Here is a 27,573-nt window from a genome sequence, read left to right as displayed (position 1 = left end):
CTGACTGCTCAACATCTATCACTCCTGGACGCCTCGCAAAACAAACAAAAAAATTTGCCCTGCACCCTTGACAACAACAACCATTACTGTTTGCTACACCAAAGCCGAAGCTCGCACTGTGGCCACACCGGCAGAGAGAGAGGGGAGGTAAAGAATGCGAGGGAGGGAGACAGAAAGAAGTGGGCTACAGGCCTGTATGCCTTCATTAGAGCGCGGCCTTGATCATGGATGCTGGATTACGCCCACACACACACACACGCAGCATGTGGGCACACAGGCTACAGGAGAGCATGAACATCCACTGACAGACAGCTGCAGAGACGTAAAAACATGATCATCTCTACCTATAGAGCATCTGAGGAGCACCTATAGGACGACACGGTTAAGTCACGCCCACGCACATCAGAGCAATCCTCCACGCCGAATGACAAGGTACTAATTTCAAGGCTAAGACTTAAGCCCGTGTGAGACTGAAACGGAACTGGGTTGTCGGTAGAACCTGATTAAAAATACATCACAGGCCGTTCGCGCTGCCGAGACAGTAAAGCAGGCGGGCGACTGGTGGCGTGTTCTGAGGAAGCCACCGACTGACCTACATCTGCTCAACCGAGCGGCGCCGCAAAAAAACACCCAGAGGGAGGTGGCGTCAGGAAACATACTGTTCAGTGTTCATCTGTCCTCAGTCACCTGCTCTGTCCTCAGGTTGCTCTCACCATCTTTCCTTCTTCCTCTAAAGCTTCATGCATAAACGCAAACATACACGTGACCCATTCGACAAGTGATGGACGTGATTAAAGCCCTTCATGAAAAAAAGAACATAGATCCAAAAATTTAAAAAACATCATAGCAAAAACAAGTTTGATAAGATTCACATTTACTCAAGTCATTTATTTATGTGCAGTTTTGAGGTACTTCTAGTATTTATACATTTTCTATTTTAATGTTGTGGCACAAGGATTAACAGGAACTAAAAACAAGAGATCACATGTCTACCATATAAGCTTCTCTGTAGCTGGAATTAAAATCCTTATCTTTACAAAAAAAACCTTAATCACCGAGCCCCATCTTATCTCAGAGAGTTCACGATACTGTATTTTACCAAGAGATCACTTCACTCTCCAAATACAGGTTCCTGGAGTCTGTAAGAGTAGAATGGGAGGAAGAGCCTTCTGATACCAGGTTCCTGTGGAACCAGCTCTCTTTCTGGGTTCGGGAGGCAGACACCATCTCTACATTTGAGTTAGACTTAAAAAGTTCCCTCTTGATAAAGCTTATAGTTAGTTCTGGATCAGGTGATCCCTGAACCTTTCCTTGGTTATGCTGCTATAGGCCTAGACTGCAGGGGGAACTCCCATCATGCACTGAGCTCTTCTCTCTCTCTCTGGCTCCAGAGCTGCAGGGTCCAGATCACACTACTTCTCAGTTATTATTACTAGTTAGTGCAAATATCATAGCTAGTGTTTTATTGATAACACAACTACACCTATAGCTACCGCTATTGTTGCTGCCCTTAAACCAGCTTGTCTGACAGAGCTAGAATACAGCTGTGTGTGTGTGCAGCTGTTCCCGGTCTCATGTCTCTCCGCCATTTCTTTGCTTTCAACCAAAGGCAAGATGGATGCGGGAGGGGAGTTCTGCTGGAGGTTTCTTCCTCTCTCCACACTGCCAGGTTTTTGCTCCCTGTGGGAACTGTTGGGGTTCTTTCTATAGGACTGTAAGTTCTTGGACTTACTCCATAAGGTGCCTTGAGATAATGTGTGTTGTAATGTGCACCATACAAATAAAATGTAAGTGAATTGAATCTGACAGCTGTAGCCACTATCTATCCATCCATCCATATGATGATATGAGATATTGCTCAGGATTAAACTACAGTTAGTATATGAATTATCTCCACTTTATCGGCTACAACATGAACATTTCTGCTCACATACGCCTAACGTGACTTGATTAGCTGTGTAGTGATGATTGCTTTACAGAATCTATCTGTGTAAAAATTGACACTTAAAGCTGTTCGTGTAATCGCTCTGTCCGTTTTTATCTCTTCGATGATGGAGTCTCCTCCTTTCCCTCCTTCTCCTCTCTTATTCTCACGTTTCTGTCTTTAAGTAGTCTCCCTTTTCTTCCTTCTTTATTCCCACACCATCCTCCTCAGTCTCTTTGACCTTTTTTTTTTTTTAACTCTCTCCACAGTAAGATAAAAAGTCGGGTCCTTGCGGTGCCCACAGATTCCTAATAGCATTCTTCTCACACACCAGCAGAAATGTCAAGGCCATTTCCTGGCCTCCATCTGACACTGAAGTGTTTGAATGACTTTTTCCATTCCTGTACAGAGAGATTGCTATTGTGGGCTATTTTCAAACTGGCTGCATTATGTGTTGCTCAAATATAAACACTAAGTTAGACGATGTAAAAAAAACTGAACAGGATATTTACCTACAGCAAAGAGGTTATGTTTTCACCCCAGTCCATTTGTTAATTGGTTGTTGTTTTTTTATTTGTGAGCAAGAACACAAACTTCTGGACAGATTTCCATATAACTTTGTGGAAGGATGCAGTATGGGTCAGGGAAGAACCCATTCAACTTTAGGGCATATCCAGGAATTTATTTTCACATTCTTCAAAATTGTGAGATAGGGTGTTTTTCACCATTTCTCAGAGAAAAATTCATAGATCTTGATAAATACAAATCTGACATTTTTAGGGGACTTTAGGGGAGTGTGTGAAATTTGGTGTAGATCCAAATAAAAATCAAGATCTAGTGAATTTAAATATGTTTTTTTAGGGGACTGTTGCCTTGGTGGAGGTATGAACTCCACTGAGTGTTATTCTAGTTAATGTGTGTTTGGAGTTAAATAATGTAACAGGAAGGAACACAATACAGCAATACAAAAAAAAATTCAGACATTGGCATCCTCACAGTTAGCATGCTCTGTCCCCTGTGCATTTTAGATTAAGTGGTGAAATAAATAGTAAAACAACTCACCATCCCGACATGGTGAAGTCACGGTACAACATCCTCTTGCCAACCTCTTTTCTTTGCACTCTCCTGGGGAATTCCAGATGTGTAAACTCGTTCCCTAATAAGTGGGGCTGCATGTACGCCTTTGATATGAAAAGAAAAAAATAAGATTGACATGCCTAGGGGATAGGAAAAACAATTCCATAGACTATAAAGCTTGCAAAGAGAGCAGGCAGTGTGAAGGAGACCGAGAGCAAAGCATGGCTGGTGTCTCAACAGGAGGGGAGGTCAGTGCTGCTAATATCTGACAGCTGTGCTCTCAGAGGAAACGTGCAGAGAAGAGATTTTTTTTCTTACCAGGAACTGGAGTCGCTGTCTCTCTGACTCTGGTGTGAACTCTGCTGACATGGGGATGACTTCCCCGGCTCGGATGATGATCGCTCTGAGGGTGACGAGCAGACAAACCAAATCTCTGTTACTTTAAGCTGGCAGGAGAAGTTGAGCAACAGCGAGAGAAAGAGTGAAAAAAGGCCTAGATGCACGGATGGATGGAAAGAATGGTGGTGATAGCATACTGATGAAATGACAATAAAGTTCATAGTTAACATAATGTTCATAATAATAACAATCTTCATAATTATAATACAGATGAAATATGTATACATACACTATGTGTGTTTTATTATGAGGGTGCACTCATTGTGTGTGTGTGTGTGTGTGTGTGTGTGTGTGTGTGTGTGTGTGTGTGTGTGTGAGGGTGTTTCTCACCTGCTGTCCCCAGCGTTCCCAACGAAGACCTTCCCAAGTACATACACGACCACCAGAGCAGTGCAGCCACCTGAGATGTTGTAGATTGCCTTCTCCTTTTCAATCTGTACATCCTAAACAAACACACATATTCCTTTTAATGATGGAACATAATACACTCATCCTCTGGAAATAATCATGTGTCTAATCAACACGGCCTATGATATAGTTTTTTTCTTCTCATCTTCATTCAAGAGTGTGGTCTTTCAGTTTGAGAGCAGAACTTATCGATTTCACGTTCAGATTTTGAAATGCTTTCACTCAAAACCATCACAGAAATAGCGCCTGCTTGTCCTTATCATATGTACTTCCCATGCTTCATTTAAAACTTTTGAAATAAAATTACATTTATTGTATGTACTACGAACAAAGTAACCACCTGCACAGGACTCTAAAAGAAGTAAAGCTAACACACCCACAACTGTTGAATGAAATTTAATTACATTTTCTTAGAAATGATTGTTGTAGGAATGAAAGGTGCTGCACTCAGGTGGTTTCAGTCCAACCTAACAGATAGACGTCTTTCTCTGTCTCTTTAAATATGTTGACCATCGCGTAAATTATTGAGAAATGTGATGTCTCTTTCCACTCTTTTGCGGACAATGTACAAATCCACTTGCCCTTGAATTTAAAAACGAAGGGTTCACTGCAGCCCCTGCTTTATTTTCTAAATGACATTAAATCATGGATGAGCTTGAACTTCCTCAACCTAAATGAAAACAAGACTGAGGTCATTGTGTTTGGACAAACCCTGAACTGCTGGATGTGGGCACCCTTGGCCTTATAGCCATTAATATTCACTCCTCTGTGAAGAGTCTTGGTGTTTATTTTGACAGTGTTTCAGATTTCCTCCCTTGTTAGGACTAGCTTCTTTCAGTTGAGACTCATAGCGAAGGTAAAGGCCTATCTCCCTCCTAAAGATCTAGAGAGGGTGATCCATGCCTTGATAACTTCTCGACTTGATTCCTGTAATTCTTTGTATGTGGGCTTAGACCAGTCATCCACTCAACGCCTGCAGCTCGTGCAAAATGCTGCTGCTCGCCTCCTGACAGGAAAGAAGAAGACAGACCATATTACACCTGTGTTGTGCTCCCTCCACTGGCTTCCTGTTCGTTACAGGATTGATTTGAAAATGTTGTTGTTAACTTTTAAATCTCTAAATGGACTGATACCGCCTTACCTAGATGAACTTCTTCATATTAGAGAGCTGAGATCAGCCACTCAGCTGCTACTGGATTTGCCTAAAACTAGTTTCATAACTAGAGGTGATCAAGCCTTTGGAGTAGCCGCCCCAAACTTGTGGAACATCTTACCACTCCACATTAGATCTGTTTCCTCTCTTGCACGCTTCTAATCATTGTTGAAGACACATCTCTTCTCTTTGGCCTTCTTTTCGAGTTGAGAACATTATTATCCAAGCAGATTTTATTATCTTTAGTATGATGATATATTGCATGTTGCTGTTTTCTTGTTATACCTTTAACTTGGTCAACCAAGTTGTTTAAATGTGCTTTATAAGTTGACATTGACATTAATAATAATAGTCATCTGGATCCTGCAGCTAATACAGAGGTACTAGAACAAGAGCGGGACATTTTAATTTGTCATCACTACACCTGGCATTCTATTGGCTGGGGAAATTTGACAGACTTGTCGCACAAAAAAATCCAAGAGCAGAGGACATGCAAACATAAGCTGCATGAGCACGAGAAGAAGAGCTCAACCTGGAGCACAAGAAATCAGTCCAAGTAACAAAATATCTGAGTGCAAGCTCATAGGTTGAGCACAAGCGGAGTAAATCTAAGCACAAGCAGGGGCTATTTAAGTGGGAGTGTTGGGTTTTGAGTGAAAGTATTGCAAAGTCTGACTCAAATCATTCTGGTCTCAAACTGAAAGACCACGGCGTTGAGAAACGATAAGACAAAAAAAAAAAAAAAACACATTTAAAAAAATGTTTTCCTATCACGCTGCAGCACATAGCATTTAAGCAAGAACCTGATACGGAGTAAAATATTACCCTGCTACTTAAAACCTGCCATGATGCCATTATTAATTAAAGCAACATAATGAATTCATTCATCAAGAGTGCCAAGGAGCAATAAAACAAAAAGGAAACCAAAAGGATACGAGAGAAAGTTTGGAAGGACTGCTGGTTATTACACCAGTTAATTAGCCCAGATTAATTTGGTGCTAATTAAACCAAAAGAGTGATCTGAAGAAGAAAAAAACCCATGCTATTAATTCATTAATTAGATGAATAATTAACCTGTCAGTGAATTAATCAAAATCCTCACATAAATTTGAACCTGGCTTCTCACACTGCTTGCTTTAACCTCTCCTCTCTCTCTCTCTCTCTCCATCTCTCTGGTTGTTGTTGCTCTGCTCTTAATTGCAGAACAGAAGAAGGAAGTTATACCGGAGAAAATTAATGACCTGCATGGCCTCTTCCCTCACGTCCTTCCATCACCATCAACAGAGTGAATGGCGTGAAAAATGGGTTAGTCCATCCGTGAGATATTTTCCCATGATGGATGCGACTGAAGCACATCGCCTTCTGCTCTGTTGCTGATGACCTCCATCTAATTACGCACTCTCTAAAGTTGTGTGTCTGTGTGTTTACAGCAAGTACAGTATATGCATGTTTTTATACCTCATAGGGAACAAAGGAGGACTGTAGAGTAGGTGTCCATTGTGTACGTGAATCCGACTGCATGGGTGTACAAATAGTTCTGTGTGTATGTGTGTGTGCTTTGTGTACGATTTCGTATGAGTCAGAAAGTCTGTGTGTCTTTGTGTGTGTATGCACACACTCTCAAATGTTGCAGCTGTCTGCTTGAAGAAGCAACACATTTCTCAGGAGCGAGAGGGCATGGAGGGGCATTGAGGACGGATAGACGTGTGTGTGTGTGTGTGTGTGTGTGTGTGTGTGTGTGTGTGTGTGTGGGAGGGAGGTGAACAAATGTGTCCTTCGCACGGGATGAATTATGAATCCATAGTGAGCCATACATATTTATCCTCACTGTACCTCTTGCTGCAGGCACAAGTCTTTAATAATGAAAATGTCTGCATAAACATCTACACCTTTCTCCTCTCCACTTCTGCCAGGAAGCATCCGACGTCTGAGGTAAATAAGAGACAGAGAGACTGAGGCCGTACATGCCACTGCTCAGACACACACATCTCATTCTACTAGACTGTCCTTACAATCTAATGCAAAATGCTTTCCCACATCACATCACATCAGCCATTAAAAATCAATTGACTTTACATATAGTTATCATCTTGTTGGAGCCGTAAAACTAATTTGGTATTATTTGATGGACAGGCAATTATTTTCTAAATTTTAAATTGTTTATGATCTTGAAATAATGGATCAAGATTATTTGAAATACCTGTAAATAATAATGATGGCAGGTTCTAATCCTCCCTCTGATTAGGTCATCCACGTGTGTATAATTAGGGAGGGATGACAGCCTGATACCTTTGTTGAAACTCAACCATGGAGAATATTTTGTTATTTTTGGCTCAATAAATCTAAGCTATTATACGGAAGTGAAGCATCTTCACGAGTGCTTTTATTTTTTAATATTGAATCACAAACGTCCTCCAAAAAGGCGACAAAAGAAGCTGGAAACGGAGTAAAGGAGCCGCTGTAACACATCCAGCTAACACAATTATAACAGCAAATCTGCCACTCTAGCAACAAGGATATAATATACTCAGGGAAAAGGAAAAGGTCAGGGACACACTAAAGTACAGCAAAGACATGCACAAAAAGTGTAATTATGCAGTACACGCCCACACATCTCACCCGATAAAACTAGATTAACTATATGTTAATGTAGTGAAAGTTTTATTTTAAAAAGCCTCAGGGAAACGTAAAAAACAAAAAAGTATCTCTCAACCGAACTATTATCGAAAAATAGTTTTAGTTCTTTGAGCTACTTCCTTAATGATAAGTTATGTGTTAGAAACACATAACTTATCTTAACATCTTGATCGCCACCTGATGGCTCGGTGCAGTATAGGTCATTTACGATGCCTTCTATCTTTATTGGCCATGGACCACATTATAATGTCGTTGTACAATTATGGTTTCTGTCATTTTAGGTTATGAAGGCTTATTTGTAACTTTTCACTGCCGCAAACAACAACACACCTCATGCTAAAAAAGCAGAAACATTTGGAAGAGTTGCTTATTTGCTTTCAGTCAGAGTGACAGAAAATTGATAAAACTGTCACGTCTGTCATAGCTGAAGCCAGGAGGCCAGACAGCAGCGTAACGTGACTCTTTCCTAATGTCCAGGAAAAACCACAACAACACATCTAAATATAGGAATAGTTTGACATTTTACAAGCCATTGTATGTTCAATGACAATATTGATCTCATGAATGTAAATGGGAAACTACATCCAGTGGCTGGTTATCTAAATTAGCACAAAGGCCGAGAAATAGCACAATCAGGGACAGTTAGCCTGGATTTGTCCAAAAATAAGACTTTAAGACTAAAATGGCAGCACCTTTGAAACTGATATACGTTATTTCATGTTTATTTAATCCAATAAACAAACTAAAATAGAGAGAATACACATTGTTTTACATTGTTTTGTACGCAGGGTTATGTGTTTTTGGTGACTAACACTGACTCTGCTCTGTGTGCTGTGAAACCACACTGTGAGCAGTTTGCTATTTTTACACTTTTACACATATAATTCAATTTATGTAGCATGTTAAATATTGAGCTTTATAGGCTATAGGCACACTGGCTGTTTCCCTCAACCTCAACACACACAGGGGCGACATGTGCTGCCCTGAGGAGGCCGAGGAGCTCCTCTCATTTCCCTCCTGGCCCAACAAACCCTCAGAGTGATAAGACTCTGGCTCTGAGCTACACGTTGTTTTTTTCTTTTTTTTCTGTTTATCCCTGAGTGTTTATCAGGCCGGAGCAGCCACTCCACACAAACCGGCCACTTTCACAGGAATGCAGCGAGTCCTGTCAGAGGCGGATTAAAGGTGGATCCCTCTGATAAGATACTGCGGGTGCGGTGAACTCGGACTGAGACTTTGAGCAACACACTTTTCAAAGATTCTTTGACATTTCCTTTTTTAAAATTTTTTTTAAATGAGCCTCAGGAAAAAAATATATAAAACACAAGGGGCTGTTGGTGATGTTAGTGTCGACTAGTAAACTGGAAAACTCTTACAGACACATTTTTATTGGTGTGCTTTCTTCTTGCTCAAATTGCTTTTACAATAATTGTTTCCTAATGGTACATTCCTACATTCCTACACCTTGTATCTGTGTTTTGAAAGTTTAATAATGTTTATTATATTATTATTAATTGTATTAATCACTCAATTTAACCTGATTATATACATTTTTTTATATAAATGACAGAGAATCATAAAGCCTTTAGATAAAAAACGCTGTAACCACCTGGTAAAACTAAGTATAACACTGATCAGTAGCTGTAAGGTTAGTGGTATGACAGTCAAAGAGGCTGTGACTGAAGTTGCAAAGCTTGAAATTGTGGATTTCAGTGCAATTCCCCTTTAAGAAAGAGGGGAGACACTGGGTGAAAAGTGCAGATTCAGAGCCGGATAAAGAGCTGGAGAGGCAAATGAGAGGAGAGAGGAGGAGCAGAGGGAAACGTGGATTCCTGCAGACTGCTTTGAGTCTTGTGCAACAGAGAAGGACAAAGAGAGAAACAGAAAGAGAAGTAATTGCAATGTGAGGGTAGATTATGTACTGTGGGTAAGAAGTGGGCCGTAATTTTTATATTCTATGACCTGAATCCTGTGCAAAATCAGGATTTCCGCCATGTTATTTTAACCAACGTTACTGTCCGACAGTAGTTCTATTATTATCCAAAGTATTTACATAAACACAAGCCTCATGACTCTGTGGAACAAACTGATCATTGACCCAAAATCCACAATAGATCCTTTATTGAATGATCCACAGACTCAAGTGCTCATTACTTATCCCTTTTTATGGCCAATGCAGCTTGGTACAAATAGCTAACTGAACACTTCCACCTAGTGGTTAAAAAGTGGAAGCACCAGCACTCACACAGAACAAATGTTGGCTTTTAGCAAAGACTTTGTGATGTGGACACATGGGTGAAGAATTACTGGAAGATCGTTCAGAGCGTCTGTGTGAAATCATTTACAAAGCCAGACAGGTTTGCAGCAGCAAAACAATGTAGAGTAGATACTTAATTGATTTTATTCAATTAATTATTCATAAATCTATAAATATTTTTTCATTTTATCACACAGGGCCTGTGTATTTGCCTTATTGCTTCAGTTTTTCACTTTGTACTCATTAATGCGTATTAGTATATGTGTTTTCAGCTGAAACTATTATTCGACTGATGGAAATGAGCAACTATTTCCTTTGGAGCAAATGTAATCTTTCACTGTAACAGTTGTTATTCTGTCGTGACCCGGCCCAGGGTAAACCCAGCAGGGACTGTTGATGGAAAACCCTGATGCTGAAACTGAGGCCGGTGACCTTTGACCTGTCCCCCTCAAAGACTGTCAGGCAAGTCCACACTGTTTTGATTGGCTCTGGTCTCGATCTTTTGGCCTCTGTATGAGTTAAGTCTCCTTCATCCACTTACAACACAGCCAGATGGTGAGTGTGTGTGTGTGTGTGTGTGTGTGTGTGTGTGTGTGTGTGTGTGTGTGTGTGTGTGTGTGTGTGTGTGTGTGAATGTGCATGTGTATGTGTGTGGAAGGGGTAGAGTGCACCATTTCCCCTGGCTGTTTGCTGGCTGGCTGACTTACTGACACTACATGCTTCCAGCTTGAGAGGAACAGTCATACATTATGAATTTGCAGAGGGTGGAGTGTGAGAGAAGAACGTGTGTATCTGTCCTCAGAGTGTTTGTACAGTCTCATGTGTGTGACCACACTTCACCCTGGTGCACCTCATCACCTTCGACCTTAACATTTCATTAGATAACATTTCATTTCAGCTGAAGCTTTTATACAAAGCGACTTACAATAAGTGCATTCAACCATGAGGGTACAAACCCAGGACTGCCAGAGGAGGGTGACACCCAAATCCTTATGTATACAACACTACCCATCTAATTTTAGCTTGATGGCTGTATAGACAACTAGAATTGCACTTTGAGTGCATATTACCTCTGACCCAACCGTCCCCTTATGAAACCACATTTACATTCACTAGATCTGTATTTATTTTTGGATCTGAATCAAATTGCAAACACTCATAGATATCAGTAAAAACAGTCATTTTAAAAAACGACACCCACAGCTCTCCCCTATAGATAATAAGTGTTTGATGCACAACATACAGAAACTCTGTTATTTTAAATACCATTTCCATAACAGGTTAGGACATGGTGATGATGATGATTACTACATGTGTCGGTTGTGTACTTTATGTATTCTGCATGTATAGGTCTAACTGAACATGTTTGATCTGATAACCAATCAGAGGACACTGGGATGTCTATGTGCATTTAGTTTGTCCTTCTAATTAAAGTGAATCAATAGAAATTGACTTAGGAAGCAATTAGTTGAATGGATGTTAAGTAAAACTGAATGATCCGTGTGTGCACAGTTACTGGTCAATGTTTAAATGATAATAAAAGATATAAAAGTTTCTATCATCATGAAAATGATTTAAAGCTGTGTTGGTAAGGTAAATAGAAAATTTAAAGGTTAACAGAATGTAGGAACTTCTCGCTACAAAAAAAACCCTTTTTCTTATTGTATTTTTCTTTTTCTACCACAATCTGTTTAGTGAAGGACTGTCCTGTGAAATATATTCAAAATATCCAAAGGGAGGATGCATAGTATAAAAAGGCCAGTCAAGGGAATAGTGTAAAACACATTTTGTCTTGTGAACTGATCATAAGTAGAAATATTTGCTTTCAACATGAATGACTTTCAAATTATTTAATTTAAACATTAAAGAAGACAATAATCATCTAGAAATTTCAAGCAAATATTGGAACCAATCTAAAGGAAATAAATTAGTGCAAACTAAATATATCTTATCCGTATGTGTTGACCCTTGATATGAAAAATTAGAAAACCATCCATTTATCCATTATCAATGACATCTATCCTTTTAGTGTCATGTGAGACCTGGAGCCAATCCAAGTTGACATTGGGCGAGAGGCAGGACACACCCTGGGCAGGTCGCCAGCGAATCATAGGGCTAATATAGAGACAAACAACCATTCACACCTATACTGTCAATTTAGAGTCCCCAATGAACCAAACCCAACCTACATGTCTTTGGCCTGTGGGAGGAAGCTGGTGTTCCCAGCTAAAATCCACACAGACACAAGAGGAACATTCAAACTTCAAACAGAAAGTCCCCAGGCGAAACAGGGAGCTTTGAGGCAACAGTGCTACAAACTGCACCAACATGCTGCCCTGATTTCTGTTCACACTGTACTGCAGAACACTTCTGTCAAATCTCTAAATGTCTTAAATGTTTTTTAAGATTGTCGGAAGTTGAATTGTTGGTTTTCTTTGTGCGAGAGGCTTAGCAGTCCCACAGGAACACGTTTTTTATATTCTGTCATTTGAATGGAGCGAGTAGTATTTGAATTTCACATTGGGGAGTTTATGTAAGACCTTATCACAGTGACAACTTTCACATGTCTCCTTTATACCCAGGACATGTCTCTTACCATGTCTTTGAAGGCATTCTCGATGGCTCCGATCACCAGGCTCTCGTGCAAAACTTTCTTCTCCGTGAAGAAGCGTGTAGGTGGCGTGCTGGGTGACCCCGGAGCCCCTGCAGCGCCCCGGAGAGACGCAGCCCTGGTGAGGGCGCGTTGGGATGTGGGGGTGAGATGGTGATTGATGGGCTCCTCGCCCAGGCATGTGGGTGGCAGCAGGTTCGGAGTGCAGAGGATCTCCATCACCTCCTGAAGGTGCAGGGCGATGTGGTGATGGAGCCGGCGGGAGGCCATGACAGCTGCCCCGGAGCCGGCGTGGCCATCGAACAACGCCCAGTAGTGGAAGGTCAGGTCTTCAGAGCCGTCCTGGATACAGACATCAGATACAGAGTCCAACCCAGTGTCAGTTATCAGAGGAGTCAACATTTTCATCTCTGAGCTGTTTTATCTGACAATATCTAAGTGGAGTTCTGTCTGTAGCTTAACGTTCTGTGGTCATAAGCAGTGTTTGCAGTTTCCTTGGTTCAAATATAGAATGGTTTCTCAACAGTTATTAAGAAGTTGTTTTCAGCAGGTTAATTATTCCAAATGGGACTCATGATAGTTACAATTATTCAGGATAATTAATGATCAATAACGTTTAATGACTTATCATCCATTATTATGTGTAAAAAAACAAAACAATTATCTTGCAGTCATATGATGAACAGCCGACCCAGAGACTTGGGACCCACTAACGACCCATAGGTCCTCACTCAAGATAACACAAGGACAAATTAACGTCCCTTGGAATCATTTGACAGCCATTATTTTTTTTACAATTCGACTTAGTTACGTGAATAACAACTTGAGATAAACTTTATTAAAAATATTTTCACCATGTCAACCTAGAAAACCCAGATATCATGATCATTTAAGAAGATGAATCTGGAAACTGTTCATGGTCTTGCGGGGGTCCATAGACTCCCATTTGAGGACCACTGCCGTAGGTGTTCAGTGGAAACGCTTTCAGGGGCTGCAGCTGTCACTTCAATGACAGCCTCTGATCTGAGCGTGTACTTCCTCTTGGTGGTGCAAGAGGTCCATGAATGGATGAACTCATTCTGCTTCCTCTGGCACCAATGCTTCAATCTACAGGCTTTAATAGATCTGACATGCATGTTCCTAAAGTCCATCTACAAAAGGCCTCCTCCCACATAACGTCATACATAAAGTCCCCTGTGATGTGGTTCATTCATCACACGCCTTTGAGCCCTCAAAAAGTGCCGCAACTGTCTCATCCTCCGCCCTCCTGCAACCAGTGATCATGCTTTTATTCTTTTCGATACTAATAACTCTTAAGCCCTGTGCATGAAGGTGCTCGGAAACATACAGTATGTAAGGGAGGGGCTGAGTTCAGCAGGGTCAGGGTTTACACAGTATATTGCATTTTTCTGGTCACTGAGTGTGGATCATTGCTTATTTCTGCACACACTAAAGCTCAGATTTTCTAAATATAGTGCATGCTGGAGCTACGGCGTGAGGCTATGAAGCAAAGAGCACTAGAAACAGCTCGACACTACTCTTATGGGTCTAGTATCACTGCAGCAGTGAGTCATGAGGTACTTGCATGGGTTTTCTGCAGGCTCTCGGTAGGGCTTGGTGAAGTACTGGTGGGCTGAGAGTAAACATTAGCAGCAGTGTTACTTATATAAATATGAGGAAATTAAATATATTACAAATCAAATTACAAAGTGTTTTAAGAGAACTATATAATGAGCAAACATAAATCACAGTGCGCTTGTAAAATCAGAAAGACAAAGTGAGATACACATCAGTATAAAGTGACAGAGTCAGTGACTGAGCTAAGTGTGTCATTATCCTGTGTAAGTGCACAGCTCCCCAAGACAAACAGAAGTGGCTTCACATTTTATAATCATGTAGTTTTCCTTCATGCATGACATTTTGTGTTGTGTGCGAGAACACAAAGTAAACTTGAATTCCCTCTTAGTGAGTAAATGTGCTCATGTTTGCCTTGGCTGTCACTGTATGCCCCAATAAACTGCTGATGGGACGGGATGAGGGGACAGTGGGTCCCAACAACAGGCCCCAGGGACATTCAAGGACTTTACATTCACTCTGAGCTCAAATGTAGAAGCTCTTGAAGAGTTTTAACACGTCATCAAAACGTAGGGTTACGACGTATCAGGGCCAACTCAAGGGAAAACACTAAACGAGTAAAGTAATAATACCAAAATAAAGTTTTTTTATTGCAAGAAATAGTAGAAAATCTATGGAAATAAAGTAATAATAATAAGTGTCAAGTTAGAGGGGGAATATCAGAAGATCAGCCTGTCGCAAGATTTAAAATGAGGAATGTGGAACATCTTGTGAAGTTATCATTTAGTATAGATTTCACAAATAACAATATATTTTCTTTTGGCTCTTTTTTGAAAAGATTCCTGTAATATTACAACTGTCTTATCAAGTGCAACAAAATTCTTATAATATTACGATTTTATTCTCATATTCTCAGAATTAACAAGCCAATACTCGTTCCCTGTTCTTTTAAGTTCTCAGGCTGAGGTATAGAACTGAGGTCTTATTTGTTCTTGTTTAAATGTTTTGTCTATAACTATAAGTACTTGAAGGATAATACGACTTGTTAACCTATATTTTTTGAGTTGTTAAGATGGATAAGGTGGAATGGTTGATTACTTCCCAATGGATCCAGACACATTCGTTTGACTCACCAGGTTCTCCCGGGGACCCGGGGCCTCTCCGTTGGGCAGGGAGGACCTCCTGCGGGTCTGGGGGGTCCGGTTGGGTGTGCTGCTTCCTGCCGGTCTCCGTTTCACCATCAGCACTTCACAGCAGGCCTGGTCCTCATTTAATGTGCTCTTCCCTGCATTGATCACTCTGGATGGAGAGGAGATAACAGGACACACATATTGAAGCCATGATTCATCTTAACACTTCACCTGATATAAAGAGATAACAAAAACTCTTTGAATTATGAACAAATAAAATATTTTAAAAACTGGAGTCATGAGATCAAAATGCTACAATACCTTCAATAATTTCAGCAGACGTTATGTGTGTACTATTCATGATATAAATAGGGAAGCGAGTTAATATGTTCAAAAACTAAGAGACCCTGAGGGATGAACAATTTCTGTGACATCATCTGTCATCTTCCCTCACATCACTTCAAGTACAGCCCTCCATCAGAATCACAGAGTGTTCAGCAGCAGCTGCGTCTTCATTTCAACTTTTCACAAGGTTACTGGGCCTCTCTGTGTTTATTAATGCAGAGACACAATCTCCTGAATGTGGAGGGATGACAGAGGGACGCCCGCAGACACTCTGCTGCGGGACTCTTGCTCAACGCGTCTGCTGGACACATGACTGCTGATGCAGCAGATTTACAGGCGATAGAAGATGACCTTTCATCTAAATGTGATGGTTTTGCCTCCATGGCAGCAGTGAATAAAGTGAGATACGGTGAATGAAAGGCAGCAGATGTACACTGACCTAACATACACAATTCAATTTGAGTCCAGTGCCAGGAAGACACATGAATACTGCATTATACGACACCTGGCAGATGGTGCACCGCTGCTGCGAGCTGCTGTAGTCATGGACAAGCACACGCTGCTTAACAATACTCCAGGCATTCTTAATTTAGCCACACCGCAGGAGATGTTAACTCCACAGTGGCCCTTTTAAAACTCTGCACAGAATACCTTATGAAATTAGAGCACGGGGAGTTAAATAATCAAGCTGCATGCGGGAAGAAGTGTGAAAAACAAACAAGTATCTTTGTGGAAATTAGGTCAATTTTTTCTTGTTTTCCTTCTGTAATTATACGACACAAAAGACCAATTGAAATTTCAGAAATACAGCAAGATTTGCATCTATTCTTAATTGTCTGCAGAGAGGCAGTCATGATTACTTCCCTATGGGGGATCCTATATAAATAGCCCTAATTGGTCACAGGGACTAACACGCAGAGCAGAGATCGTCCGTCTACAGCTAAGAAAACACACTGGGTCGTCAAAACCACAGGATATTAACTGTGGAGGCCTTCACTCAGTAAGATTGATTTTGATTGGTGTGTTACACAACGTGCTCTCCACGTCCCCCGTGCTAAAGACTAATAATAACATACTCCCCTACAGTGTGTCAGTAAGACAGGTTTCAATGGAACATTTGCTTTCCCCTCACAGCTATAACCCAGATACTGTGGATATCTGTTGTCCTTTTCATTACAGTCCAGGCAAGAGCTTCACGTCCCGTCACAGTGGTGCTGTGAAGTTGTTGGTGGTGCTGTGGTTAGCACTGTTATCTCGCAGCAGTTAGGTTCCCGGTTTGAATCCTGGTTCGAGCAGCGTCTTTCTGTGTGGAGATTACATGTTCTCCCCGTGTTTGTGTATGAGACAAAACAGGTTTTGGTCTGGACTTTTTTTCAGGGCTCGACAGAAAAGGTTCTAGCTGTCCACGTGCTACATATTTCTCAGGTCCACTTACGATGTCTCGCTAGGGATTTTGACCACGTCTCAAAGTCTTCATCAACACGTGGAGGCTGCTCAGTTGTAATGGAGATGGCTCTGTTGTCATTACATGCATTCATTTCTCCATACACACATTATTCAGTGATGCAGACCATGCACTGTAGTTAAAAAATCCAGCAAAAGATAAATCGACCTTAAGTTTAGATTTATTGCTGCAACACTATTATTTCCCGGGTCAAGAATGAACTTTCATACTCAAATGTCACCGTTAATCAAGTTGTAAATCTAACTGTGGTGTTGCTTATTAATAGATTAGCAAACCTGCTTCATATTTAAAACCAAGTGTTTCTGTTTTATTGTTCTTTACTGCAGAATGTGTTCCACAGCACAACAGATGTTTTTAGATGTCCAACTTTCCAGGTGACCGTTGGTTTCAGTTCACTTTTGTAATCAAATGGGAAAGATTTGATAATTTGATAAAGATGGATAATTTATCACAGTTAACATTTAGTTGGCCTTAATTGTTGATTTTATTATTACAGTGAAGTAATGGAAGGATAAAGAAAATATCTCCACTGTTTGGTATTAGAGAATAAGATCACTACACAGGCTTTGTTGCCAGAGAGACAAGTCCTACATAAAGAAAGTTGCCAGCTCTTATTTATACAGTTAAAGTTTTTCTACAAGCTTAAAAACAAAAAAAACATTTAAAATCAGTCTGAAACATGGTCAGCACTGATGTAAAGTACACGGTGTATGTTTGTGAGATCTTTCTCTTTTCCTGAAATTCATATTACGAAAGGAGGCTATAAACTTCATGCGCCACAATGCGTGTCTGAGGCCGCGCACTGCAGGGAATGACGACCGTTTGACCCTGGAAGATCACAAGATTCACAGCAGTTGAGCTTTCAAGTTTTTCAACTCCGATATGAGACGAGAAGCCGTCCAGACCCCCGAGGCCTGAGCTGTATCTGAGAGCAGGGCTGTCATATTCAGTTACCTCATTTCATTTCTTCACATTCGAGACCATCACATGACCTTAATTATCCTGTCAGAGCTGGAGTCCGCTGTGCTCCTGCTTTGCTTTGTTTTGTTTTTTTCCTCAGTAACACTGCTTCAAAAGAATCAGGAACCCGCAGGTCATTTTAGGGATATTATTACATTATAAACCTACATATACGGACATAATAGTTCTAAATGCAACAAGAAGGGAACTCGGTAGAGTGCATACCTCCACCAAGGCCCAACAGTCCCCTTGTGTAACCACATTCATCACTTTTTTTACTCCGCACCAAGTTAATCGGCACCAAATTGCACAAAATATCAGTCCCCCGAACAGATGGTAATGAAACTGAAAAAAAAACATTCTGGATCCATCCCCGGGTTTTATTCCAAAATGATGAAGGGCTTTTTTTTTTATTGTCTTATGTACAACAAGTTGTGCAAAAATAATAAGAAGCTTTATCTGTGATGGAAATAGTCATGAAATGTAGCCCTATATCAATCAATCAATCCAAGTTTATATTTGTACAGCCCATATTCACGAATCACAATTTGTCTCATAGGGCTTTAACAAGGTAGGACATCCTTTCCCCTAACCCTCAACAAGAGTAAGAAACAACTACCAAGAAAAACTCTTTTAACAGGGGAAAAAGAAGGTAGAAACCTCAGAGAGAGCCACGTGTGAGGGATCCCTCTCCCAGGACGGACAGAAGTGCAGTAGATGCCACGTAATATATATATACAATACTTGTAAGAGAGTGATAATGGTTCATTCATCTTGTTGTGCAACCAAAGCAAACATGAGCAATACCAAGTTGTTGAAAAAAATAAACTGACCCGAAGGCTATGACTACTACAGACACACTGTTCACAGCATAAGTAATTACTAAAAAACAGTAATTTTTCAAAGCTTTTTATGCCAGCTATTGAATCACTTCATTATCTATAATAGAGTTTTTACACTTAAAAAAAAAAAAACAGTTTAATCAAAAAAAGAGTTCTTTTAAGATATTGATTAAAATAATCCTAAAAAGAGATTGCGGTGCGCACAAATTGTTACACTGCTTTAGCCGTGCAATAAGAAAGCTCACACTGAATGCTGTTGGTTCTGTGTTGATGAAGCAGAAACGACCCGAGAACATGTGCTACATCATGTGACTGAGCACTGGGAAGCTTTGCATGAATGAAGTGACGCTCGTGTGCTTCCATTCCACAGCTGAGGGTAACACTAACTTTATTAAGATCCTTTACAATGGAACAAAATATGTTAGAACCTTAGAGAAAAAGACCAACTACTCTAACTACAGTAGAATGACACTAAGCAGAGCACATACCTCCGCCAAGGACCAACAATCCCCTTAAATTCAGTCAAGTTGCACCTAATTTCACACTCATAGATATCAGTTCCCTTAATGTGTCAGATTTCATCAAGATCAATGAATTATTCCCTGGGAAACCACTTCCTTCCACCATGATAATACGCCAAGTTGTTGTTTTTGCATAATCTTTCTTACAATCAAACAGGCAGGGGTGAAAAAATTACCTCCTTGGCAGAGGTATAAATATAGAAGGACAACTCACATATTCATGGTCTGTTCATGGAATTAGATCAGATTTGTTAAACATGCATTCCATGAATTCTTTCACCGATACCACACTGTTAAACACCTTGTAAATCTCACCTCCTCGTCTCTGTTCCCTTCACACAGACTTGCACACCACCTATGTCCCCTTGCTGCCTTCTATGCAGACACAGCACCGACGTGCCCTAACACAATCATGTCTGCTGACCTGCAGCCAAAACACACAGTGCACAGAGCGAGTGTTTCGCTCACAGACGTATTGATTAGGCATTGATCGGATTGCTGCTGAGGTTGCAGGGGTATGTTATTGGTACCGAGTCAGTGGGAAACCTTTGTCACAACTTCTGCTGTGCTCTCCCAGTGTCACCACTCCCCTCTGCCAAGACGCAATTGGATTAGTTGAGGAAGAAGAAGGAAAAAAATGGAGGAGAGAAGCAGCTGAGGAAGAAAAGGCGACGCGTGTTTGGACCATGTTTTGTTGCTCCCATCATCACAATCGAATTATTTAACGCTTCTCCGTGAACATCTTCTTCAGAACACTATAGAAAAGAATTAGCTTTGGCATTATCATCCCATGCACGACTGGACCAAAGGAGTTGTGCTTGTGTTTTATCCCAACTGTCTGCTTTGATTGATTCTTGTGGGCACAATGTGAAGCTAGATATAAAATGGGGGCCATTGTTGCTTTTTGTGTCCCACGTTCACCGATCTCATACAAAGAACTAAGTACTATCCATCCCTCCAGCCGGAACCAATCCCTGCTGACATTGAGTGAAGGGCAGGGCACACCCCTGAAAGGACGCAAGCGATCGCAGGGCTGATTGTGTTCTGTGTGATCGGATCTATAGACGTATTGAGGATACATTTGGGTGCACTCACACATGCACTTAGCGCTGTCCAACTGTATCACTCACTCAGGATGGATGCAGGATTTATCGAGTCATTCAACCATTCACGCCTACTGGCAAGAGTCCGCAATTTACCAAAGCTGCGTGGTTTTGGACTGTGGGCGGAATCAATAATCCACCGTAAAAAGTATATTATAAATATCGTGGAGTTTATATTCATGGCAGAGTTGGGTATGTATTGGGAGTCGACATGGTCACCTTGGTGAACCCCTCTAAAAACTGAAAAGACTTCCTGTGTGAAGGTGACATCCAGGGCAGCATCCCCTCTACTTTTAGAAAGAGTAAGCAACAAAAGAGAGCACGGTAAGTGGTCAGTGCTGGAGAGGGCAGCTGCAGTATATGTAGCCTGTCTACAGAAGTGAGGCCTGTACGTGCGCTGTAAAAGTAGAAGAAAGGGTGATGCAAGTGAGAGTGAGCAATCGTCACTGATCCATTCAAATGATCATGCTCACTGGACCTGACAGTGCGCCCACTCACAGAGACTGTGCATCGGAGTCCTCCTCATGAAGCGGAGCTGCTCTTCCTGTCAGTGAGAGCAACACACTGACCCTGGATAACCCTGAGGCTCAGACAGGCCCGCTCACACAAACACAGGGGTGTGAGGGAAGGAAAGCACGAGACTACGCAGTTCATCGTGCACAGTCTCAGCACGTGGGTTAAATAGTCAGGATGTTTGTGTAAGGTGGAAACCAAAAAGTGAGGGTTTCTAAGATCTGATTGTGAAGCATCCATTTTGTATTGTTCTTTTTCTAGTCACTAGATACAAACTGTATGTTAATCACTGTATGGTATATCTAACAAACAGGTATGAACAGGACTATAGCCATGTCAGAGGCTCTGTGAGATTGTGAGACTTTAGGCACAGCAGCGTTTCGAGCTAGATTCTAATGTCCGCATGCTAACAAGCTAAGAGTGATGTTTAGCCAGTACAATGTTTAGGCTCCAATGTGTAAATAAACTTAAGTTTCAGGCAGCATATGTGCCAGAGGAGAAGTCATAATGATGCATCGTCTGGGAATCGCAAATTTCTTTACAAGCTTGTGTGCCAAATCCTAGTCAGGGATCCCGAAAGAAATTAGGGTTTATCCTCTGGGCACCGTGAAAATACTGTATGTATGCATTCCAAAGCAATCCAGCAGTTGACAGATATTTCGGTCCATGCAAGTAGTGGACAAGTGATGGTCTTAAATTGTCACCCCTAGAGCCACATCATTAGCAGAGCAGAGCTAAGTAACTGCTCACATAGAATTTTATGGGAATGACTGCAATTTTTACCAGAACTGACAGAATACACACACCTTCAGTGCTCAACTTGTATTTTCCACTCAAACCATGTTTTCATCAGTGCAAAGAATTAATTAAAACCATATATTATGTCGTCCTGTTGGTCAGACATGAATATCGTATGGACCAATCTACTGTCTGTCCAGTGTGTGCCCTATACCTCTCGCCCAATGTCAGCTAGGGTGGGCTCCAGCTCCTCAACAACAAAAGGATACGTGGCATGGATGGATGGGTGGAATAACTTTCTATTACCTTCAGGCTGAAGAGCTGCAAACAGTTGCCACCCAGCATAAGATCTCAAGATGCATTACAAGTATTTATCTTTTTTACAGAGTGATCCAGTATCTGACCATGTTAAAACTGTCCTGAGAGGATTTGTATGGATCACATCATGTCATATAGGATCAGGTTTTCTCCGCTGGCAGTGAGATTTCATGACAACAAAGCCGGCGGGTCAGCCCACTGTTGACAAATCCCAAGTACAGTCCTGGCTGATGCCACGCCAAGCTGGCACACACACACACACACACACACACACACACACACACACACACACACACACACACACACACACACACACACACACACACACACACACACACACACACACACACACACACACACACATTCATGAAGTCCGGTTGTTCAACTCATCCCATATCCTGTTTCAATATGCAAATGTGAAGAAGAAAAAACACCACAGTGTGTTCTTCAAATTCTAAAACAACAATAACTCGGGTAAATATATATGAACACGATAGCAAACATCATTCAACCCACTTTAGAACATATATGAGTTGGAGATGGTTTCTGAACAAAGAAGCAAATTATCATCCTTTCTTTTCTGTCTTCAGATGAAAATTATTCACAGGAGATTGCAAAAGATAGAAAACTAGAAAAAGTTTATTATATATTGACTTTATTATATTTCTAAGTTGTGTCCTGTCAAAGGTGAATGTCCCGGACATGAAAAGTAAACTCTTGTTTGTGTGTAGTGACTTTGCATACTTCTCTCAGCTGTATGCAAATGCCAGCCCCCTAGTAAAATATCAGTAAAATGTCTGAGTGAGTCCATGTGAAAATGCAGCAGGAAAATGTCTGGAAAATTCACTGCGAGACAGTGAGGTGAGAAATGTGTTGATGACGTTTCTGACATGAGACCTTCACAAAAAAAATCTGAGGATATTCACAATCATATGATTTAAAATGTGCACCTAACTGAATGAGGAATTGAACGCAGATGTTGATCATATAATTGCCCCCTCCGTGGCCCTTTCTGGCCCCTGATCTAGAAATATCCTAGAACCACCACTGTTCTGCCCCCTGCAGGCTCTACCCAGGTGCCGGACGTATCCCTGTTGTTGTGAACGCCTCTTACCCGCACAATCTCCTGGCTTGTATGTGAAAGGCAAAGTCCAGGAAATGTCGAGATCTAACTTTTGGGTTCATGTTTAAAAACAGGCTGTGTTTTGTCCTCTTTTACTTGTGTGGTGTTTATGTTTGTTTTGGTATGTTGTTGCTTGAGATGCGTCTGTCTTTGTTTGTTACCTGCTTTGGGACTACAGATGTAAATTAGCGTTCTTGCTAGAATCTGGCATGTTTACATGGAGTGTTCTTAAACTGATGTTCATTAACATGCTCTGTCCCTATCAAATGAATAAATAAACCATACAAGTCTTCATTTCAGCCATTTTTTGCAGAGGCCACACTAACATCACAGTTCATAACAACTTTTCATGAGCCACTGCATTATATCCTCTGACGATTATAAGCCCACGTGTTAAAATAGCATTCAGGAGGATCCAGGGACCCCAACGGATTCTCCAATATGTGATATCAACAGCACAACAGGTGAATCTTATGGGTCCGGCTGCAGCTCTGCACTCAGCTATTCAGTGGGAGGAGGAAAACAGTGTGTGACAGGGCAAACATTGACTGAGCAAATAATGAAGAAAAGCTGCCATCCAATGTGTCTATACGGCTGTAATCCGGTTTTACTGGCTCTACAGACACATGCAGATTTGAAGAAAAGCCTAAAGTAAAATATTGGTAACAGGTCTGGGTTAGGATGGAGTAGTTTATTATTGATCTGATCATGTAACACTATCTTACTCCATATTCTACAATGAGTCAACACCAGTGACCTGATTATAAACAAATGACGTCAGCTATGCTTCCACGGTAATGATGTCCTCCGATGAGGCCACTATAGATTATAGATTATCTGGTTTATCATGTGCTGTGGCCCCATGGGAGACAGTGGTGTTTATGTTGTAGAATACACAGGCCATCTGCTGCACCTTGGCTTGATTCTACTGTAATCTAGGCCCCGCATGGATCCTGCTGGAAGAAGACAGGAGAACAAACAGCGGCTGGTGTTGGTGTTTACGCCCTGATGACTGGGTTCTGGTCCAGGAAGGATGCGGTGGAAAAACATGGACGCACACAGGTCTACTCACTCTGCGTAGCCGGTGGACCACGGCAGCCGCTTGGTCTCCTTCAGGATGAGGATCGGTCTCGCGATGTGATCCGCCGAGCACTCGATCTCGTCGGGCGAGAGTCCCAGGAACTCCGGTCTGCTGTACGGGAACCGGAGCGGCAGGTCCGAGCCTCCGCCGCCGCCTGGGTGCTCTCCGTTGGTGCCCCCGGCCATCACGCCTCCCATGAAGCTGGCCACCGCAGACTTCACCCGCGTGAGCATGGTCCAGAGTGGGTCCTGGCGAAGCGACTGCGTGAGGAGGAGGAGGAGGAGGAGGAGCAGGAGCAGGAGGAGGAGGAGGAGGAGGAAGATGCTCCCCGCGCCCAACCGATCCCTGCAGCGGCGTAAAAGGTAGACACGCCGTGAAGACTCATCCAGCCCCTCGGTGAACACGGAACTAAAACACACACTCACACACACACACACAGAGAGAGAGAGACAGACAGGGAGAGAGACAGGGAAAGAGGGAGGGAGGCTCGCTGGTCATGTGACAAACCGGTCGCTGCTGGTGGATTCCGTCGCACTGATGAGCAGCTTAGTTCCACTCACACTGCCGGAGGTCAAAGGTGAGTGGATCCCAGAGAGACGCCTCCCTCCCTGGGCAAGGTGCAGTGGGTGCTGACCCATGTTCGGAGGAGTGGACCCCCTCATTCACCTAACACACACATTCATTCATCATGCAATAATAATATCACCAATCTCTGTTGTGTTGACATCTATACATATTTGATTCTGATTCTGTATTAAGAGCCATATGTAGGGTCAGGTGCTATACTTCCATTCCCTGTACAACAAACTGGGCTTGTCTTGCTGGTTTGATGAAGGTGACAAAATCCCCAAACATTGTTATGACAGGATACAAAGATGTATTTATATGTTATGTGGGCTAAACTACAGGCTTTTTGCTCACCAAGAGGTCATACGCAGAATGTTCAGTGTTATCTTTAGATCACTCAATCCATTTTTATCTGTATAGCCCATATTCAGACATCACAACTTGCCTCATGGGGTTTAACAATCTGTGCAACATGTGACATCCTCTGACATTAACCCTCAACGAGAGGGAGGACAAACGACAAAAAGCCACTTTCTACAGAAGTGAAAATAGATGTTGTGTAAAGCAGCATCAACTAAATGACAATATTTACAACATTCATGAGAAAAGACAGTGTCCAGCAGAAATGGAGAGGTGTTTATATAAGTATTCATGCAAAAAGAATATGTCTGACAGAGACATAGTGACATCACTGATGTTCGGGGTCCAAGAACAAAACAGAGAAGTCCAATGCCAGAAATTCATATCGAAGAAATTAGCATTTAGGGGGGATACTGCTGCGTAAACAAATGAAATATAGAGAGAATGTGGAAACCCCAGCTGGGCCCTTAGACCACAAACATAAGTAATTTTAATATAATTTTATGTATCAGACTTCTGAAACATGTCACCAGTTTTAAGCAAATACAAGCAATTACTGTACATGAAGAAAATGTGAAGAAATGTCACAAATATAAAAACAAACAGCTGTTTAACAGAGCCCAGCAAACATGACACGTTTTGCCTCCCAAAGAGACTTGATATACTATAATCCTGAGTGTTACCATCCCTCATCACTGTTTCAAGACTGAAAATAAGGATTCTTCATATATGCAGCTTATTTGCCCTACAAGAAAGGATAGAGGATCTCTCTCTCTCTCTCTCTCTCTCTCTCTCTCTCTCTCTCTCTCTCTCTCTCTCTCTCTCTCTCACACACACACAAACAGACAGAGAAGACAGTGTGAGTGCAGTCAGCTGACTTTGGCATGCTCTCTACCTGATAAAACAGTCATTGTAAATAAGAGGAACGGGCAGCCAAAGAACTGAGCAGAGGTCAAATAGGCAATTTATATACATGAAGCATAATCTGTCTCATAGCAATAAATATAATTATGTTTAAGTATATTTTAAGGAAAGGTCTGAGATGTTATACTGACTGGGACAGCTGCATTTCCTCAAAGTGAGTTCACGGGACTTAAAAAGAGATGTTATTGCAAATGCCACACATCTGGTTAGTTTGATGAAATACCACGTGTAACTTTATATTTTTATTTAGTAGTTCATGAAAAATAAACTTGTTTCGGCTCGTTCTGGCCTGGGAGTTGCTTGAAATCTGATTAGCTGGGCGTTCAGCCAGCCCGTCAGGATGTGTGTGTCTAGACCTTAGTGAACTTACGATGGCTGCATTTGGAGACGTGCACCTCACAAGATGTGTTGTTATTCAATAGTGTGCACATCAGTCGGCTCACAGATCAGACTCCCAGGAACTCATACCCCTGTTAAAAGCTGAAGTCTAAAATCAGGACTCTGAGAAATTATTCATTGTTTGACTGGAAATTCGTTCAAATCATTTAGTTGAAAAGTTCACGGGGAAAGGGAATCGTTTGGACTGTCTCCTCCTATCAGCAACACCTAAATCAAAACATGTTTGAATGTACTGAGCGCTGGCAGCTGTCTGATCAGCCTTCAGACAGAAGAGCACATGTTTAGCATTATAATCATAAGCACTAATAATATAATAAATATAGATGTATCTCTTGTATATATATATCTATTCATGATTATTATTTGTCATCAGTATACCGACACAATATTGAAAACCCTATGTGGTTTTTGTGGTCATCTTACACTTGTTGGAGACAGGACTAAACCCATGTTTAATGTTTAATGCCCCCATCCAAAGATCTCCACTTCTCCACTGAGATATGATGTTTAACTGCTTCCTGCTTTGGAGGGAGGTGTTCCCGGAGAGAACGATAATAATATAATTTATAAGACCAGGCTGTAAAAGTGAAATATCTCCACATGTCCACATAAACCTGTCCAAAAACGAATTGTTTGAATTTCAAAGCCAAGCGCGTGAAATACTGAGGATCACTAAGAACAGGAACAGTTTATCTCTTCATATCAGAACCTCTTGACCTTAGTAACGTTTAAATCTTTGCTTAAGACCCACTTCTTCTCACTGGCTTTCAATTCGAATCAAGACCTTGATTTCACCTGTTATTGTGCAATATTTTAATTCTGAATTATTTATGATTTTTTTTATTTATGATGTTTAACATTTTATTTCTGTTGTATTTTCTACAATTTTTTTGTTTATAAATAAACTTTGACTTGACTAAGAGAGAGCACATATACAGTATGTGGATTTTTGTCATGTGTGAACTCTATTCATCAGTAGAAAATGTCCATATTCTTAATCATAAAAGTTGAAATATATAATTTTTACCTACTATAAATATACTGTGTAACATGGCTTTCTGAATACAAGCTCATAGTCCCTAATTACAACTCAGTCCTTATTATCTTCAACCATACACACATGATTAAAACTGTGAGCTCAGT

General features: G+C 41.3%; 1 protein-coding gene across 2 annotated transcripts in view; it reads right to left on the bottom strand.

Moving 5' to 3' along the window:
• ppm1h (protein phosphatase, Mg2+/Mn2+ dependent, 1H) overlaps positions 1-24,618 on the bottom strand; it is a 35,189-nt gene extending 10,571 nt beyond the window's left edge. The window contains exons 1-7 of one of the 2 annotated variants that reach the window (XM_034587941.1): positions 24,172-24,618; positions 15,175-15,340; positions 14,052-14,099; positions 12,452-12,808; positions 3,731-3,843; positions 3,320-3,404; positions 2,987-3,105 (exon numbers count right to left, since the gene is read on the bottom strand). In XM_034587941.1, coding sequence (XP_034443832.1) covers positions 2,987-3,105; positions 3,320-3,404; positions 3,731-3,843; positions 12,452-12,808; positions 14,052-14,099; positions 15,175-15,340; positions 24,172-24,413 — 1,130 coding nt within the window. In that variant the 5' untranslated portion in view covers positions 24,414-24,618. The remainder of the gene's footprint in view (positions 1-2,986; positions 3,106-3,319; positions 3,405-3,730; positions 3,844-12,451; positions 12,809-14,051; positions 14,100-15,174; positions 15,341-24,171) is intronic. The other variant, XM_034587940.1, reaches the window with a different exon arrangement.
• Positions 24,619-27,573: the final 2,955 nt, after the last annotated feature.

The sequence above is a fragment of the Hippoglossus hippoglossus genome, chromosome 6 (genome assembly GCF_009819705.1).
Source record: "Hippoglossus hippoglossus isolate fHipHip1 chromosome 6, fHipHip1.pri, whole genome shotgun sequence".
NCBI lineage: Eukaryota > Metazoa > Chordata > Actinopteri > Pleuronectiformes > Pleuronectidae > Hippoglossus > Hippoglossus hippoglossus.
This window is presented reverse-complemented; position numbering and strand designations above follow the sequence as displayed.